General features: G+C 41.7%; 5 protein-coding genes across 6 annotated transcripts; 1 reads left to right on the top strand and 4 right to left on the bottom strand.

Moving 5' to 3' along the window:
- Positions 1-78: 78 nt before the first annotated feature.
- LOC133417919 (zinc finger protein OZF-like) lies at positions 79-2,798 on the bottom strand. Its single transcript, XM_061706148.1, has 2 exons — positions 2,315-2,798; positions 79-1,313 (listed from the first exon to the last, which is right to left on the bottom strand). Exons 1-2 carry the CDS (start codon positions 2,439-2,441, stop codon positions 148-150), a joined length of 1,293 nt encoding a protein of 430 aa, XP_061562132.1. The 5' UTR covers positions 2,442-2,798; the 3' UTR covers positions 79-147.
- Positions 2,799-3,517: 719 nt separating this feature from the next.
- Positions 3,518-5,843, bottom strand: LOC133417902 (oocyte zinc finger protein XlCOF6.1-like). Its single transcript, XM_061706122.1, has 2 exons — positions 5,651-5,843; positions 3,518-5,171 (listed from the first exon to the last, which is right to left on the bottom strand). The coding sequence occupies exons 1-2, from the start codon at positions 5,718-5,720 to the stop codon at positions 3,946-3,948; spliced, it is 1,296 nt and encodes a 431-aa protein (XP_061562106.1). The 5' UTR covers positions 5,721-5,843; the 3' UTR covers positions 3,518-3,945.
- Positions 5,844-6,958: 1,115 nt separating this feature from the next.
- Positions 6,959-9,590, top strand: LOC133418200 (gastrula zinc finger protein XlCGF17.1-like). The gene is made up of 2 exons (XM_061706653.1): positions 6,959-7,354; positions 7,749-9,590. The coding sequence occupies exons 1-2, from the start codon at positions 7,228-7,230 to the stop codon at positions 8,639-8,641; spliced, it is 1,020 nt and encodes a 339-aa protein (XP_061562637.1). The 5' UTR covers positions 6,959-7,227; the 3' UTR covers positions 8,642-9,590.
- Positions 9,113-10,913, bottom strand: LOC133395179 (adhesion G-protein coupled receptor G2). The gene is made up of 5 exons (XM_061663918.1): positions 10,723-10,913; positions 10,296-10,392; positions 10,074-10,203; positions 9,339-9,495; positions 9,113-9,260 (listed from the first exon to the last, which is right to left on the bottom strand). Exons 1-5 carry the CDS (start codon positions 10,817-10,819, stop codon positions 9,172-9,174), a joined length of 570 nt encoding a protein of 189 aa, XP_061519902.1. The 5' UTR covers positions 10,820-10,913; the 3' UTR covers positions 9,113-9,171.
- Positions 10,878-17,304, bottom strand: LOC133418135 (adhesion G-protein coupled receptor G1-like). Of its 2 annotated transcripts, XM_061706545.1 has the most exons (9): positions 16,909-17,304; positions 15,887-15,962; positions 14,405-14,546; positions 13,324-13,443; positions 12,416-12,532; positions 12,298-12,343; positions 12,050-12,144; positions 11,720-11,835; positions 10,878-10,989 (listed from the first exon to the last, which is right to left on the bottom strand). In XM_061706545.1, exons 1-9 carry the CDS (start codon positions 17,159-17,161, stop codon positions 10,878-10,880), a joined length of 1,077 nt encoding a protein of 358 aa, XP_061562529.1. In that variant the 5' UTR covers positions 17,162-17,304. The 2 variants fall into 2 exon arrangements, with proteins under 2 accessions (XP_061562529.1, XP_061562538.1); XM_061706554.1 differs by lacking the exon at positions 13,324-13,443.
- Between the last annotated feature and the right edge of the window lie 2,199 nt (positions 17,305-19,503).

Raw genomic sequence — 19,503 nt, 5'->3', positions numbered from 1 at the left:
GATGAATCGGATAATCGATGAACTGTTCATTAATCGATTCATTGTTGCGCCTCTCATTTACAAAAGTATTTTATTCAGGATCACATATACACTTTTACAGGTTATCATGAAGAGTAAAACTTTTATGATAAAAATGTTCTTGACGCGTCATTTCCCACTGCTCTTCTCACCGGTACACTTGTGTCTCTTAACCTGGTGCTTGCGGGGGAATTGTTTATCACACGTACTGCAACTGAACGGCTTCTCGCCAGTGTGCGTTCTTGTGTGTATTGTCAATGTGCCGCTTTGATTGAACCCCTTGCCACAAACTGAGCACGAATACGGTTTCTCCCCAGTGTGTGTTCTCATGTGTTGATTTAATCCTGAACGATCACTGTAAGTTAAACTGCAGACTGAACAGGCAAAGGGTTTCTCCCCTGTGTGTGTTCTTGTGTGTCTTCTTAAATCTCCCTTCCGAGAAAATCTTTTACCACAAACCAAGCAAACAAAAGGTTTCTTTCCTGTGTGGGTTTTCACGTGTTGAACCATTACGGTTCGATCTCTAAAAGCCAAGTTGCAAACTGAGCAGGCAAAAGGTTTTTCTCCAGTGTGTGTTCTTGTGTGCGTTTCAAATTGTCCTTTCCGAAAGAATCGTTTGCCACAAATTGAGCAGGCGTACGGTTTCTCTCCAGTGTGTGTTCTTGTGTGGACTGTTAAATGTCCCTTTTCAGCAAACACTTTATCACAAACCGAACAGGCAAAAAGATTCTCCCTAGTGTGGGTTCTTGTGTGATATGTTAAACTTGCCTTTGTAATCAACCTTTTACCACAAACCGAGCAGGCAAACGGTTTATCCCCGGTGTGCGTCCTTATGTGATTTGTTAAGCTTTCTTTTACAGAGAATCTTTTATCACAAACTGAACAGGCAAAAGGTTTCTCTCCAGTGTGTATTCTGGTGTGTCGTTTTAACGATGACTTGTTGACAAAGGTTTTGTCACACTGAGAACATTTCCAGCGTTCGCCGTCGGCGCGACGTGCCTTACGACCGTTCGAGTGGCCGTCGTCACCCGTGTCAGAAGAGTGCGACGTTATGTCGTCGCTATCTGACAGTGGCGCCAAGAGGCCGTCTGCTTGTGATCTTTCACAGTGCTCTCCATCACCTTCTTCTTGGTCGTCATCTTCACTCTTCACAATGACAACAGTCAACGGAAAGTCGGCGGCGTCAGCCTCCTGCTCTTCCTCCTTTACGCGGGAGTATTCTGGCTCCTCTTCCTCTTTAATATGAGCGAGCGCTGGCTGCCGCTGCTCAGAAGAAAGGTCGATTTCACCGACGTCTGCAGGACACAGGAAGCCAAAAATAAACCCAAGGTTTGGTAAAGTCAAACTTCCCTCAAGTCAAAACTCATGTTGTGACTTTGGTCTTTTGTACCATTGTGCTTGAAGGTGCCATTTTCATACCGTTCAGGAAGGAGACTAGTTCTGTGTCCCGGAGATGAGCCTACTTTGCTCCGAAACGTGCATGTCAACCCAAGAACAACATTTTGGGCATTTCAAACAGGAGGTGGTAGCTCCTCCTACAGCCAACAATGGGGTGTTCCGCCAAGTTCGGCGCCAACTCGGTTTGGAGTTTTAATGTTTCCAACCAGAGCTCGTATGTCACAGACTTCTTGTTTTTAATTACTTGAAACTTTATTTTTAATTTTTTTTATTAATCAAGCAGTTGTTTCAATGAAAGTGTTAGAAACACGTGACGTGACGTTTACGTCAATGTGCGCATGTCACGCTGCTGTTTCGATTAACACATCCGATCGGAATCGATCAACATTCTGCAAGTAAACCCAATTTGTAGTAAGCTTCACCAATTTCAAAGCAGTTAATTGTATGTGTTATGTTCTCCAATCAGTCCCCAACGACAACATAACACAACACATCAACACCCACACATTGTAGGCCGCTTAAAAATGAATGCTGGGCCGCAAATGGCCCCCGTGCTGTAGTTTGGACGCCTCTGTTTTATAACACGCGGATTGTGCTAAACGTGGAATTTGAACGGTTAAAAGATCAAACGAAATCGATACATTTTCCCACCATTGACATAAGTCGATGTTAGTTGATCACTATGCAGCAAAAACAGCACCCCAAAAAAAAAAAACTCCTAAAAATAAAATACACAATCGAACAAAAATGACGGATTACGTCTGGAGGTGGACAAAAAAAAAAAAAAAACGGCCGCCAACAAGCAGAATGGAAAATGGCGGAGGTTTAAGCAATAAAAGAGGAACATTATTACAAATAGTGGAGGTACTAAACAGGTGACAGGAAGACGTGAGTGAACCTGTTTTGTGCGGTTCATCTTGTGGCTCCTCGGGACAAACTGCGTCCAAGCGTTCTCGTTCGTGGTCCTCTTTTGTTCGACAACACTCGTCCTCGTACTCTTCTTCTTTCACGCTTTTTGCACACATGTTCACAAAAAAACAAAAACAAATCACGACACTTGACACTCACGGTTGATCTCTCCTTAGCCGCGTGTCGGTGACGAATGTTTCTTTGTTAGCAGCTAGCGAGCTAAGTTCAACGAAGCTAAGCTAAGATAGCCTGAGAATCGTCGACGTGCACCGAAACGAGTTTATCCAGACACGATGTTTTACTGTACTAAAGTTGTGATGGACGTACTGTGTTCAATGCGAATTCGGGAACAATTAGGAAGCAAACAAGAGTGGGAGACTGAATTATTATGTTTGGGACGAGTGACGTCATCGATGACGTTCAACGGCCACTACTTCGCGGTAAGCCTGTTTAACATTAAATTTGGAATATGGAATTAACATGACGAAACACTTTCTCGTGGTGACAAAGTGTTGTGACAAAAAAGTGAGACCCGACAAAAAAATAAATACAATAAAAATAAAAATCGGAGACCAGGACGTACCTAGCAGGCTCTCCAGGGGGCGATGTCGGACATGGTTTACGTTTAAGAGTTCAACAGTCAAAGGGAAGAAGAACACTTACGTCGGTACTTACGTTTAAAGCGTAAACTGAGCTGTTGTGAACCTGCTCGTTCTACGCTGCATTCATAAATTACTAAAAGCGAACAAACAATCTTCAAACCTAGATATTTTAATACACACACATAAACACATGCACACTTAGTCTTTTCATATCAAGACAAATATAAATATATGAACGCAGCCATGCAGGTTTGCAACAGGTCAAAGTTCACACTTTTAACGTAACTATTCATCTTCTCTTTAAATGTTGAGTTCTCAAAAGCAGGCTAATTCAGACATCGCCCCCTAACGGGTTTACTGGGTACACAACACATGTACAAGGACCCGTCTGTTGTTTTAAATCAAGTTGATTTGTAAAGTCCCTTTTCACATATTTTAACATAAGTTTGAACTCGGCAAAATGACGTTTTAGATACAACGTAGCGTCAAGTAAATAAGTAGCCTATGCTTTAATTCATTTGTATTAATTTTATTGTGTACTCTGTATACAGTCAATTGTGTTTTATAAATGAATGGACAAAAGAGAAAAGTGGCATTCGTCATGTGTAATTTAAAAGGAAAAATACTATATATGCTTATAGGTACAGCTACATTGTATGTTTTTCTGGTAAACATATCTAACTTTCTGTTGCAGAAATTCTCGCAACATCAATAAAATCTGCAGTTTATAGCGCTCGTCAGTTCCATTTTTAAGATGCTTTCAATTATTTTGTGTGCATTTCGCTATGTTTGAAAAATATGTTGTAATGAATTTGAATGTGTGTAAATCATGTGGGAGGAATATTTTAAGGCTTACACTTGATTATGTTTTGTTGTGGTCTTCTGATGCCATATTATCACCGACAGTACAATCACTGTTTGAAAACTAAAACAAAAAAAAAGGACAACAAATTTTACAACTGACCAAGAAGAGTCACACTTTTTTTTGACAATTTAAAAAAAAAAAAAAAAAAACCTTTCATTTACCGATGCTTATCTCTCTGGTACACTTATGTTTCTTAACTTGATACTTATGGGGGAATAGTTTATCACACACACTGCAACTGAATGGTTTCTCACCAGTGTGTGTTCGCGTGTGTGTTCTCAACGTGCCTCTTTGAGAGAATCGTTTGCCACAAATGGAGCATGCAAACTTTTTCTCCCCAGTGTGTGTTCTCCTGTGTTGAACCAATCCTGAGCGATCACTGAAAGTTAAGGTGCAGTCTGAGCAGGCAAACGGTTTCTCACCAGTGTGTATTCTTGTGTGTGTTCTTAAATCCCCATTTCGTGAGAATCTTTTGTCGCAAACTGAACAGGCAAAAGGTTTCTCCCCAGTGTGCGTTATCATGTGTGAGTTCAAACGATCCTTATGAGTGACTCTTTTACCGCAATCCGAGCAGCTGAAATCTTTTTCTCCTGTATGACTCCTTATGTGATTGTTTAAATGCGCCTTCCGAGTGAATGTTTTACCACACACTGAGCAGGCAAACGTTTTCTCCCCGGTGTGTGTTTTTGTGTGTGCAATTAAATGTCCTTTCTGAGTGAACCTTTTACCACAAACTGAGCATACAAAAGTTTTCTCCCCTGTATGCGTTCTTTTGTGTACTATTAAATGTCCGTTCTGAGTGAAATTTTTACCACAAACAGAGCAGGAAAAGGGTTTTTCTCCAGTGTGTGTTCGCGTGTGTGCTATTAAATGTCTCTTGGCGAAAAATCTTTTCCCGCAAACTGAGCAAGCAAAGGGTTTTTCTCCAGTGTGTGTGCTTGCGTGTCTTTTCAAGGAGGACTCGTTGTCAAACATTTTGGCACACTGAGAACATTTCACACCTTTGTTGTCAGTGTGACGTGCCGTAGCACCTTTAGAGTGTTCCTCATCGGTGTCAGGAGAGCTTGATGTGACGTCATCACTTTCCGACAGCGGCGCTGAGAGGCTGCTCGCTTGTGATGCTCCACGGTGGTCTCCATCACCGTGTCCTTCGCCGTCATCTTCACTCTTCACGATGACAGTCAATGGCAAGTTGGTGATATCAGCTTGCTGCTCTTCATTTTTAACGTCGGTCATCTCCAGCTCATCTTCCTCTTTCATGCGGGGGTGCTCTGGCTCCTCCTCCTCTTTAATTTTGGGGCATCCCAACTCCTCTTCCTCTTCCAAGTGTGCGTACTCTGGCCCGTGCTGCTCAGGACGAAGATATTCTTCACTGATGTCTGCAGGACACAAAAAGAACAACCACACCAAGTCGGAAGCCAAGATTTTATCAGTGACGATTAATTTTATGTTGTTGTATCGTTGTCAACACATCAGTTTAGCAATCTTTATCAGGAACATGTAAAACTATAAGCAGAGCTGCCATACAGTCACAATCACAATTGTTCATGAATTCTGGCTTCCATATTTGTCATTTGAATGTGCTTATTACATCAACCTTGTAATGGTGGACGCAGTTGCAGCCTGAATCGAAGTACCTGTATATGACATTTTATGACAAACTGCACTTTCAGATTTTCTTTTTGCACTTCCAGTTAGATGCTAATTTGCATTCCATCGTCTCAATACCAGCAGCTACTCTGTTCAACGACAACAAAGTTGAATGCACTAAAATCACATTTTGTCTGAAAAAAAGGGTGCGGAAGAAAATAAACTCAGTAATACTGTTCCAAATAAAAAAGGAGTTAGCATTACAAACCTGCTTTGTGCAACACATCTTGACGCCTCCTGAAATCCTCGTCTTCGTCTTTCGCACGTTTTGCACACATTTTCACGCGATAAGCACAACACTTTACAGTCACACTTTGCTAAGCTTTGGGGAGCTAACAAACACGTCGCATTTGTTTTTTTTGTTAGCACTTAGCAAGCTATGCTAAACTAGCTTAAGCGGAAACGAGAAATGCAGGAAGTGATTTCGGAAGCGCAAACGGAGGCGTAATTGGTTAAAAGCAAATGACGTCACGTACACGTATCGCTGGTATATCATCTTTTTATATATATATATATATATATATATATATATATATATATATATATATAATTTTTTTATTTTTTTTAATTTTTATTCATTGTTATACCGAACAAAAAATATGTTAATGTGTTGTGAACGTAAATGATGTGTCAAACAAAAATCTATCTGTATATATAGCTCACATAAACAAAACAAAAAAATGCAGATGCTTTTATAAATTGCAGATTCTTCTATAAATTGAGATTTCATTTAAATCTACCGGTTTTAATCAGAGGTGCAAAAATTAAATAATATAAGGCCACCATCCTCAGTCAGATGCCTATAAGCTTTAAAAACTAATCTCATATTGTGTATAGATACATTTCTAAGAAAATCAGATCAAATGTCACATAAAATCAGAATCCAACCATATCTTACTCTGTCAGCAATCACGTGGAAACAATTTATAATCAGTGTTAAACAGCGTAATTGGACGAAGATCGTCCTCCTTTTCTCCTCACCGATTTGACCACAAGGTGGCAGTAACGTCACATGAGTATGTCCCCCCCCCCCACCCCCCCCCCCCCAAAAAAAGTCCAGGGGACATTTTCACATTCGCTGATACCCCGCTTGTGTGTAAAGAAACAAAATATACACTTATTTTTAATATCAACAATATAACAGTGTCGTTTTAGAACTCAACAAGAACAATGGTGGACAAAAACAAACAAACAAACAAACTAAAAAGCACTTTTAAGTGTAGAAAAATGGAAGCGTTCTTCTTGTACCACAAACTAGAAAAAAGGTGGACGAGAGTATAACATACTACTCATTAATTAATTCATTAATTAATTCATTCATTCATTCATTCATTTTCCATAATGATTATCCCCACTAAGGTCCCGGGCGTGCTCATATAATATAAAATAATCTAACAGACTAGTATCTACAGCCCTAAACCGAAGCGAAAATGCCATATAACGTCAAAAACGAGCACATATGCAGCGGCATGAAGTTTGTCCAAGTGGCGTTGCCGTACAACTTCCGCTGCTTCTCTACTTCCGTGTACGTTACCAGTCGAGCTTTACTGAATAATTCTTCTGAACGTACTGAAACCTCGAACAGTACGTCTCATCGCTCCTTTACTCGAGTAAAATATCATAAATTATATCTTCGTGTCCGGATAAAATCGTTTCCGTGTACGTCGAAGCTTCTGGAGCTTCGTTTAGCTTGCTAGCTGTTTATAAACGAGATGCGTGTGTTAGCAACAGTTCGCTAAGCAGAGATCAAGCGTGACCGTAAAGTGTTGTGATTATCGCGCGAAAATGTGTGCAACAAGTGTGAAAGAAGAGTACGAGGAGAAACTTTCACGGAAAAAAGAGTACAACGAGCGACAACGTCAACTGCTGGACGCCGAATTCAAGCAGCCTCAAAATTTGTTACACAGAGCAGGTTTGTTGACTTTCACTTAATAAGTCACCTGTGATCCTGATGAGGATTAAGCAGGATGGAAATTGGCTGGCAGGCATTGTGGCACTGCACCAGAAGCTTTCCGAAGTTGCGCCTAAAATTCTCAAAGATCAGCCACGAATCAAAGAATTTTGTGGCTTTTCAAACAGGTAAACAGGTAATTCAGCACAGGCTTACGGAGGTGAGGAGGATTGAGGAGTAACGTTTTATACTAACACAAAGCCGACTTTGATAAAGTGACATTAACGACGCTTTTCCTTAATCTTTCCAGATTTTCCCCAAAACAGCTGTTGGCCTTTTCACCCCCCCCCCCCCCTCCCCGCACAAACAGTAAATCAAAAGCTGTCTGTAAGTGTGTTTGTCTTCTGTCCTGCAGACCTCAGCGAAGAAGATCTTCGTCCTGAGCAGCAGGATCTACAACCGTTTGAAATTAAAGAGGAAGACGAGGAGAATGATATCACCAACTTTCCATTGAATGTTGTCATTGTGAAGAATGAAGACGTTGACAAAGAAGAAGATGATGGATACCAGTGTGGCGGATCCATATCAGGCAACCTCTTAGCGCCACTATCAGATAGCGACGACATAATGTCACAGTCTCCTGACACTGACGACGACGATGATGAGGAAGAACAATCGACAGGTGATATGACATCTCCCACTGACAACACACACTGGAAATGCTTGCAGTGTGGGATGACATTCAGTTCACAGTGGGATTTGAATGTCCACACGAGAAGTCACGCAAGAGAGAAACCTTTCATTTGCTCAGTTTGTGGCAAACGCTTCACACGTAAGGAAAAATTGAACATACACACGAGGTCACACACAGGAGAGAAACCTTTTATCTGCTCTGTGTGCGGTAAAACCTTTACTCACAAGGGACATTTGAACTTGCACATGGGAACGCACACTGGCGAAAAACCTTTTTCTTGTTCAGTTTGTAGTAAACACTTCACGCGTAAGGCACATTTGAACAAACACATGAAAATACACACGGGAGAGAAACCGTTTGCCTGTTCAATCTGCCGCTTAAGTTTCAGCGAACGCCCGGGATTGGTTCTTCACATGAGAACGCACACTGGGGAGAAACCTTATTCCTGCTTGGTGTGTGGCAAAAGTTTCTCTCTAAGTCGCAATTTGACAAGGCACAGAAGAAGGCACACCGGTGAGAAACCATTCACTTGCAGTGTGTGTGACGAACAGTTCTCTTATAAGTATCAGATGAACAAACACAAGTGTGCCGCTGAGATGAGCGGCAGCCAGTGAACCTGCAGAACTTGAAGTCAACGATGAAGAAACTTCGACTGCCGTAACAAGCTCGGAAATTTCGAGTGCTTGTGGTCCAATGGAAATCTTGTTTATGGATTATAACTAAAATACAAGTCATCTAACTTTTTTATTAATCACACTCTCTAATTGGTAGATTTTTTTTTAAAGAATTGCCTATCAATAATAGTGTGTTTCAACTTTAAGCACTGATATAGCAATCATGTTGATAATGTGTGATCTAGTAATGTGGAAATAAAAGAGGAATAACATGGAATAAGATCCAGGAGAGAGTCTTTTGCGTTGGGTGAAAGGGGTTTGAAGCAGGACGAAGAGTCAGAACCCCGATTTAAAGACAAAGAGGACCCAGAGACCCTCACATTAAAGAGGAAGAGGAGCCGGAGCCCCCCCCCCACATTAAACAAGAATCAATGTTACTTCTACAAAACAGACAGACAGATTTGAAAAAAATAGCTAGAATAGGATTTATTTGTCATCGTTAGTAAGTTCACGGTGAAGGTCTCCGCGGCTCAGCTGCTCGCGCTCGGCGTTTTACTGCTCGCCGTCGAGGATCTCGACTTTCTCAAAGACATGACGAACCACAAAAAGATGAAGAAACCTGCCGGGAGGAGAGAGACGGCCGGTGAGGAGGCGACAGAGGGCGAGCGAGGAGGACGGTTAGAAACGTTTGGCGGACCTTGCAGTGAGTTGAGGATGCAGAAGAGGTAGAGGCCCACTGTGGTCAGGTGGCCGAAGGAGAAGAAGATGAGGCCCCAGGTGATGCCCAGCAGGGCGCTGAGTCCCAGCACCGTGATGATGTTCTGCTTGGCTCGCCCTCGCTCGTCCTGACCAAACTGACTCGCGCAACCGCAGTTTAAAGCCATATATTTTTGGAGAATCAATTCAATAAGACATTTTCCAGATGAAATAAAGATTTTGAGAGAATACAATTGGAACGTCATGACATTTAAATGCTATGATCTATAAAAATGAAAAAAAAAAAAAAAACAATTGTACTGTATGCAGCTGAAAAAAGTTATATTTTCAAGTTTGGCATTTTACAGAAAAAAAAAATAAACATTTCACAAGACTAAAGTCATACATTATTTGAGAAAAAAAGTCAACATTTTATGAGATTAAAGTCTAACCTTTTGAGAAAAAGTCCTTTTTTATACAACAAAAAAGTTATATGTATTTTTTGGAACAAAATATGAATTTTATGTGATTAAAGTCAGTTTTTTTTAGAGAAATTAAATAAAAATACATTTTGAGGATAACATTTTAACTTCACAAGATTTGTGTATTCTCATGAAAAAAGTCAAAACTCGACATGAAAACCATTATTTTGATGAAAATCGCACATTTTCGAAAAAGCTAATTTCTGGTAATATCCCAATTTTCTTCCTTTTTTAAAAATAATATGAGTGCATACCCGTTTCCTGTAGCGGTGGCCGATCAAACGGTGGATGGTCACCGCGAACATAACGATGTTGAAGGCAAACACTACGGTGAAGACCCCCAGTGTGCTCACCATCTTCACCGTGCTGCCCACCATGTAGCATCTGCACACACGCACCCGTCCGCGATGTGAATCGCTACATTGTCGGCTGTATTTCAAAATTCAAAATAAAAAATTCAATTCATCCCTGCTTACATTTGAGTGCTGTTGGGGTCGGTCACGTCCAGGGCCACGCGCCCGTAACCGCCTGGTTCTATGAAGACCACCAGGATCACGATGGCGGCGGGAATACCTGCGCTCAAGGAAAAGTCAAAGGTGAAGTGAAAATAACCATTTTGCCGTTTTCCAAACTGCTTATCCTGACTAGGGTCGCGGGCGTGTTGGAGCCTGTCCCAGCTGACTTGGGGCAAGTCAAGAACTGGTCGCCTGGCTTGCACATCCACCTCACAGTTCTGAGGTTGCGGGTTCAAATCCACCCTTGTGCACTTTTTTTTTTTTTTTTTGTTCTGGATGCCCTGTGGCTCGTTGGCGCCTGTCACAGGTCAGTGCGGGTACTACACTCATCAGGTCGCGTTTGTTCGTCGGGTTTTTGCGGGGTTGGACGAGACTGATGTTGACTCACTCCATCCCACCAAGCCGAGCTTGAGCATGTATCTGCGAATGTAGATGTTGAAGACGCGCACGACGAGCAGGTAGAGGTGGAAGCTCTCCAGCGCCATCCAGCTGAAGGTGGCCAGCAGGGAGTAGTGCTGCGCCAGCGCCACGTAAAAGCAGAGCTCAGGGAGCCGACAGCGCCGCCGCCTGGCTGGGCAAGAAGTGCGCGTTGAGCAGGATGAGCGCCACCGCCAGATTGACGTGCACCTTCATGGACACGTCCTCGCGGATTTGCCTGCAAGACGCACAGGCCACTTTATTAGGTACAATCGAAGGATGAATGGGCTTAATTAAGGAATCCATATTTCTTGACTAATTCAATTGTATCTAGAACATTAAAAAATCACTTGTATTGGAATTGAGTCAATATTTAGGGTGAATACAATTCTCTAGTCAAAGTGATTTGTATAGTTATATAAAACCCACACACTTAAATTCACAAAGATTAAAAGTTGGACTTAAAAAAAAAAAAATCACAATTTTGCAACATTATATTTTTTAAGGGAAAAACAGTGAAATGTTTTGATTAAAGTTGTATATTTTTTATCAAAAAAAATCTAAATAATTTCTGGAGAAAAAACTTGTAATTTCAGGAGATAAAATTTGGAATTTTTTTTAAGATAAAAAAAGCCTTTGATTTTTTTTAGATAATGGTAAATTCTTGAGAGAAAAAGACAACATTTTATGAGATCAAAGTTGCTTATTTTTATAATGAAAAAGTCTGACTGTTTCAAGATTGAAGTCAGATATTGTTTTCTAAAAAAATAAAAAAAAAATAAAAATAAATACACGTTCCGGAACAAAATTACAAATCTGGGAGAATAAAGTTCAAATTTGACAAAATTAAAGTTAAAGAAAAAAGTTGCATAAAATAAGATATTTGAGAAAAATGTATTATAATGTCCGCAGAAGCGAGCGAGTCAGCTCAAAGCCAAGAAGGTTTGACCATGTCTCACACTTTCCACCTTTTGTTGATGAAGAGCAGCAGCGTGATGACGAGGGCGAAGAGAGAGAGGCTGCAGCCAATCAGAGAGATGTACGACAGCACCGCCTCATTTGTGTCCGAGAGGGGAGCGGACACCTGGGAAAGGAAAACGTAGGTTGAAAATGTCCAGAATGTCCTTTTTCAATCTATTCCAGTTTTTTTTTTTTTTTTTTTTTTGCCTGGTAGTTGAGACGGCTGGATCTCTCATTAATATGTGACATGTAAATAAGCTTTGCTATGATTGGATCGCTCATCTTCCCAAGGTAAATATGGAAAACATATCAAAGTGACATAAAAAAAGCAAACCGACAATGAGAACAGCAAAGTAGGTGAGGTGGTCGCAGGAGCAGGTCACGTGACTCTGACCCCGTTCCCAGACGGTCCGACAACCGCTGCTGCTGAATGCTGCAGACACGCAAACAAATGCAGACATGCTAACACGCTAGCATGCTAAACGAGTCGTTCCTCAACTGGCATACTGTACATCACATACTGACTTGTTTACTTACTACCTTACTGCCGTATATGAGAAAATATGTTACTTAGAAAGCAACTCACTCTTTGTGGAGGAATTCCAAAAGGCACATCTGGGGCTTTGGGTTTCCTGTCAATCACATTGTTATTGTAACACACATTGACATTGTATAGTACTGCATCTTTTCGTCATTTGACTTACGTTGAGCGCGATAGTGTTGACGGTGATGTTCACACGCTCCTTCAGTCCCGCAATAGCTTTTCCGCGCACACTCAAGCTGAGCAGCCTTTTCTGGTAGAGTTCCTGTGAGGTGACGTTCTGCAATGTTGGACAGCAAACGTTGACAGTCAAAGCCACATTTATTTATGGCGGGGGACGTGTTCCCAATTAAAGTTCAGCTGTTCTATATGGCTTTTTGTTTGGGGTTAATCAGAGGCACTTGTTTGTTTGAATGTGATTGTTTAATTCTGAACACAGTCACATCGCAGTTACAACAGGGTGTGCACACACTTGTGCAACCACATTATCCCAGTTGTTTATTTTGCTTCCCATCTCAAAAAATATTTCTACAGGTTATAGATCACATTAATGATGGCAAAGTTTTGAAATGGTTTATCTTGTTCTCATTTATTTATTTTTTTTAATCACAAGAAGCTGACATGTGAAGATTATTACTTTTAATATCTTTAGAAGGTGTTCCAATTGCCAGCGCTGCAGTTACTTTACTGCATTTGACACACAAGCGACATCTCTTCCTCTTGCGAAAGATCTCTGACGCCGCGTGTGCAGCGTGTGTGACCGCGAACGTCGTTTCCTCTTAAGACGCAACAATTTGGAGTCCCAACCGAATTTTTTGGACAAAACGGTGGCGGTTTCTGGCATGTGCATTATGTGCAGCCACACAGGGCAGCATTACATTACATTACATACAAAAATAATGTTTACTTGGGTTTTTTTTATTTTATTTTTTTTCATTTGAGCAATGCAGGATTTGTGATGTATTTGGAAGAAAACAGAAGGTCCATGCCATATTCACGGTGCGTGTGTGTGGAAAAAAAAAGGTTATGTATTTACAACAGTAGTTTCCTTGACTGTGTAATTGTGTGTACCCATATGGAGTGAGGCCAGGTCACCATGCAGAACAAGATGGTGTCGTCCCAGCTGTTGTGCAGCTCTCGTGGCAGCTGGACGCTAACTTTGCTGTTGTTGACGGTCATGCCCGCCTCAGCCTACAAAGCCCAAAAAACAGGAAGAGACATTGTACTGTGCTAGTACATCACATTATGACACTACGGTCACTATAGAGGACAGGAAAGATTTGTATGTGCGGTACAGGGACCGAGCCCTGATGCGAATAGTAGCCTCCACTAACAACCCAGACTAAATTTAAACCCTAGCCGCCATACGAAATTGGTAGTCTTCCCAGGCACGTGCACAGACATTTTTGCGGGCAGGTGCTCAAGCCCCTCATCACCAAAATTATTCATACAATTAAGAAAAAAAAAAACAGTCGCATGTGTTTCGCTTATGTATTTATTTCTGTTGACACAACCAACACAGTCAATAATACAATTCTTAACAAAGGGGGTGAAGGGAAGCTACGGTCGATATAAAATGTCTGCACAGCCCTGTTGAAATGGCAGGTTTTTGTGATATAAAAAAAAACTAAAGGATTTTGAAACTTTTCCCACCATCAATGTGACCTATAAACTTAACAACTCAATTGAAAAAAGAAAAAAAAAACGTTTTGAGAGGAAGTAAAATAACAAATGAGATAACGTGGTCTCACAAGTGTGCACACCCTCTTATCACTGGTGAAACTCATGTGAGATGGGAGTCAGCACACACCTGCCATCAGTAAAAGCACCGCTGATTAACCCCAAATACATATCAGATGTTCTAGTGAGCTTTTCCTGTCATTTTTTTGTAGTCGCATCTTGTAACACAACGGAAGTCTTATCTTTTCAAAGCCAGGCTTCAGAGCGCACTTGAAATCTCACCGGTGTGTGTCGTTGAAAATGTATTATCGTCTGATGAAACCAAGGTTCAACCTTTTGGCCACAAGTCCAAAAGGTATATTTGGTGCAAAAGAGATGAGATTCAAGGTTTAGGGGTGCTGAGCTCCCGGCCAGGCAAGATAAATTTCGCTGTTTTGTTGTACAAACAAACGGGCTTTCACAGTATTCCTACCTGGCTGTCGCTGGCAGAAATGTCCAGGCTTGCGTGGCGTCCTCCGGGCTTGAGCAGGAGGGCGATCACGCGGCCCACAAACATGGACGTGGTCTCGTTCACCTCGGTCCGCGCCAGCGCCTTTTCGAGACGCTCCAGTGCCCTTGACACAAATAACGGAATCACCGCACAGAAGTGCCCTGATTTGTTTAGTTTCATCCTTGGAATGGACAGATTCTTGCTCGTATCCAAGAGGAGACTTTGGGCAGCAAGAAAGAGCTGGCTTCAACAATAAAAACAACGAAGAATATGAATGAGAACTTCTTGTGTTTACTCTTTGAACGACAGCAAGGAGATTTTTTTTTTATCCAAGAAGAGACTAAGGGCAGCAAAAAAAAACAGTAACAACAACAATAAAAGAGAAGGCTTTTACCCTGTATTTACTTCTCGAGCCACAGCAAGGAGACTCATTTCTATCCGAGAGGAGACTAAGGGCAGCAAGAAAAATGGGCTGCTACTACAACAACAACAGCAGCAGAAGAGAATTTTGATTTCCGGTATTTACTTCTAGAGCCATGCCCAACAGACAATTTTTTTTCTGAGAGGAGACTAAGGGCATCCGGAAAACGAGCTGCTGCTACAACAACCACGGCAACAAAAACAATGGGAAACAATGACGGATTCATGTGTTTACTTTTTGAGCCATGAGATGGAGACATTTTTAAGAGGAGACTAAGGGCAGCAAAAAATAGCCACTGCAACAGCAACAACAATAACAACAACAAACACAGTAGAAGAGAATTTCTCATGTCAGGGCAGGAGGACCCACTTTTAACAGAGGGGAGACGAAGGGCAGCAAGAAAATGGAGCGGTGGAACAACAACAGTGGAAAAAAAAAAAGGATTTCCTGTATTTATTTGATGCACAACAGCAAAGATACACATTTTTATCTGAGAAAAAACTAAGGGCATCAAAAAAAAAAAAAAAAAAAAAAAAAAAAAAACGGGACGCTGCAACAACAATAACAACAATGGGAGAGAGTGACGATTTCCGGTATTTACTTCTCAAGTCACAGCAAGGAGACACTTTTTTATTCGAGGTGACACTCAGGGCAGCAAGAAAAATAGGCTGCTACAACAACAACAACAACAATAGAAGAGACTGACGATTTCCTGTATTTACATCCTGAGCCACGGCAAGGAGACACATTTTTATCTGAGAGGAGACTAAGGGCAACAAGCAATGGGGCGCTACAACAGCAATAATAACAACGACAAAACTAATGAGGGTTTCCTGTATCTATAGTTGTGGAGCCGTGGCACGGAGAAATATTTGTATCCGGGAGGAGACTCAGGGCAACAGCTCAGGGTGTAACAACACTTCTCTTGCCAAAAGTCAGCTTACTGTAGGTCGACTGAAGACTCTAAATTGTCCATAGGTGTGAATGTGAGTGTGGATGCGCATTTGTCCATATGCGCACTCCCACCGGCTGCAAATACTCACTCAAAATCAATGGTGGGCTTTCCGCTGTCCACGATTGTGTTAACATGCGCCATACAACGTTCGGCTTCTCCAAGGCCTATTGAAAAGAAAAAGTAAAATCAAAATACAGGACAAGGTGGGCCAAGAGTAAGTATGGTTTGCACTTTTGAAAACAATAATACTTGCCTTAAAACTCTAATGTGAAAACCTTTTTTTTCAAACGCCAACCCTGGCTGGAAACCATGATTTAAAACCTGAACGGCAAAGCCATACCGAGGCTAGAAACCCTATCTTGAAACTCGAACCCCTGCTTGAAACCTTGTTTTTAAACTCGTCTTTAAAATCGTAACCCTGTCTTGAAACTCTACTTTGCAACCCGAAATAGGGAAGGGCAAGTATCGATATCAAGTATCGGTATCGGGCCAATACCGGTACTCGTGTAGGCTGCCGATACCAGCCACCGATACTTACGGGGGAAAAAAATCTGACACTGGGTCCTCCTCGTCGGTATTTGGCGCTACACATTTTGACACATCAACACATCGCCACGTGCATCAGAAAGAAAGAAACGTCTTTGTTCACAATTATCTGTTAATTGTGTTAATTGAAATGTTAAGTATCAAGAGCACTAGTGGTATCGGTACTCGGTATCAGTATTGGTGAGTACTCAAGAGTGAATAAAAACATCCCTAACCCTAAACCTTCCATGGAACCCTAATATGAAACCTGAAACCCTAACCCTAACCCTATGGTGGATGGCTTAAAACCTTAACTACCAACTAGAAACCCGAACCGAGCTTTCAACACACTTTTGAAACCCTAACCCTGCCTTCGTTGAAACCCTATTTTAAAAACCTAATCGTGCACTATAACCCCCGCACAAATGCACTTCTTTGTTTTCCTTACTCCCAGCTATTTGTTGAAAAACTCACCGATTTGTGTTTTGTGCTCTTTAAAGTATTAAGTCAAGGTACCACTGGACAAATACTTCCCACCCGCTCTTTACATACAAAAGCGCGCACAAAGATGGAAAAAGCACCCACCTCGTTTGTGGCCGGAAACCGTACAACTCCTGTGTATGCCTTCATTGTCGCACTCCGTACCGCCAGTCCGGGTCTTGCGTCCGCTTTCATTCGGACACTCCTCTGTACCCTCACCCGCACCTGGAATGGGATTGTCCCCTCTCATATGACCTTGACCTTCGTCCAAGGTCGCCACTTGACCTTTACTGTGCCGAGGAACTCCGTTGCAACATGCTAAAAACGCCAGCGACCAAGCGAGAAGCCAACGCGACATCCTGGCAAATTCAAGAGCACGTACGGTTGAAGCATTCAATCAAAGTCTAACATTGAAACTACGGTACGTAGTCCGGAGGCCTAAAAGGAGATGTTTCTGCCCTTAAAGGGGAGTTACAGACGAGATGACAACGGGAACACGACCGCGTTACAAATGGGAAGAAAAAAAAATGCAAATGACATTGGGACATCAAAAGAGGAAGTGGCAACAGACACCAGCAATACCCAAAAACCTCACATGAGCTCACATTAGAACGAAACGATGACTGGTAGCGATAAAAGTGCACATTATGACATCGTGTCGCTACTGCTGCGACGCGCGCGTTTTCCATAAACGCTCAACGTGGAGATGCTGAAGACATTTCAACAAATTCACCTCAAATTCAAGATTTCTACATTTCTTCCACTGCTTCTACGGAATTTTCAGTTGCCTCCATCATTTCCATAGAAATTGCACAAATACCGTTGAGCATCCGGCTTTTATTTGCTGGCATTTTAATAATCTAACCACGTGGGGGCAGTATAGCATTAAAAGAAACCTTCGAGGCGTTTATTTACATGAAAGATGGAAGATTAGGCCTGTTTGTTATGATGGTAAATATCACAAAAACGGTGTTTGTCCTTATAGCTCACTCAGTTGATTTTTGACATGATAAAATGACAAAATGACAAAGTCTATTTTCTTGTATTGGATCCCCCCCCCCCTCCCCCTCCGATTTTGGGGTTTTTACTTGCAGCCTCAGTGTGTATATTTAATTCATGTCACTAGTTTATGGCTGAATAGTGATGAGAAAAAACCTTCACCTTCTTCATGCTGGCGTGTTTTCCATGTTTCCCAATGGTGCCTGTACTTTCTTGATCCTATTCAATATTTCATTATTTTTATTTATTTATTATTATTATTTTTTTGCTACACTGAATATGGTCTGGATTGACACACTGTCACAAATGCTCACAGTAATAAAGATCTATTTTTATTGTTGTATCATATATTTAAGTTCTATATATTGAAGTCTGTATCACCCTTTAAGCGACTTATATTTGACAACAAAACTGCGCAGCAACACACGCAGACAGACAAAATAACAACGCTCATCAGCATACAGCATATTTCTTATCTAATAGTAACCTTCTGACTCAGTTGTGAAACTCAAGTTTGTTTATTGTCCATGTCTGTATTATACTACCCCCTGGTGTCCAAGATGCATACAGCAGCACAACGTCAACGGCATAAAATCATGATGCACAAACTGTTGAATTCTTTGCATTCTATTTAATTGCTATTCCTACTGCATATGTTTTTGTGGAGTACAATAATCTAGTGCTATTTTTTTCTTATTAAATAACACGTTACAAAGATTTTCGTGCGCCTGGAATCGATTAATGGCATCCCCCCCCCCCATTTCAACGAGGAAAGGTGATTTGTGAGCCAAGCGTTATTGGGTTACGAGCATGGCGACAGAATGAAATTCCCAGTTTCAGCAATGGCATTTGCTGCGTGTTGCTGACTGGTATGTTTTTGATGAATGGTCTGCGCGCAGGTGGAGTCGCGGGTTGGCCTCCGGGCTCGGAGCCGACCATTCGATGAACCCGTCCCGCTGCTCACCTGCTTGGAAAGCGCCCGGTGAGTCACAGGCAAAAGCAGCTGTTGCTGTGTGGGAAGAAAAGCGCAAGTTTCTCTGACTGTAAATGCGCCTTATTTTCACGTGTCAGCAAAAAAAAAAAGGGTCTGCACTACGCAATTGGGAATTTCCAAACTTCAACTAAGCTAAATGACGGCAACTCTCGCCTTTTTTTTCTTCTTGTTTTGCTTGCAGCTGAATGAGCATTCAAAGGATAGACATGATTGTGCATACTTGGCGATTTAGGCATAATAATAATTAGGGGGGGGGGGGGACAGATTAATGGCACTGCAAATCATTTCAATGGGCAACACTGATTTGGTATATGAATACATTGAGTTATACAAGCTTGGCTACCGAACGAATTAAACTGGTGAGCCAAGGTACCACTGTATTTTGAAATAGTGTTTCATGTCTTTGTACATTTGTATGACAGTCAAGAATGTTCAAATGTTACTTTCAAAAGTGTGTGCACAAAATTCAAGCTGTTGATCATTTTTGTGGGGGGCCGTCGTACTGGAACAAATCCTGTTGGACTTTGGCTGATTTTGAGGAAACAATCTTTGCGTGTGTTCAGTGGGCCTCGTCGTTCCTAGTGCGCCCCCCCCCAGGCCACAGAGACCTCTAAGCCGCAGCCTCGCCAACATTGGGCCAATAACATTTAAACGTGGCAATTATGGTGGCAGCTCCTTCCTTGAGGCCTCAGATCAAGTTAGGAGAT

Source organism: Phycodurus eques, chromosome 2, assembly GCF_024500275.1.
Source record: "Phycodurus eques isolate BA_2022a chromosome 2, UOR_Pequ_1.1, whole genome shotgun sequence".
NCBI classification, from domain to species: domain Eukaryota; kingdom Metazoa; phylum Chordata; class Actinopteri; order Syngnathiformes; family Syngnathidae; genus Phycodurus; species Phycodurus eques.
The sequence above is the reverse complement of the archived record's forward strand: the minus strand, read 5'-3'. Positions and strand labels throughout refer to the sequence as shown.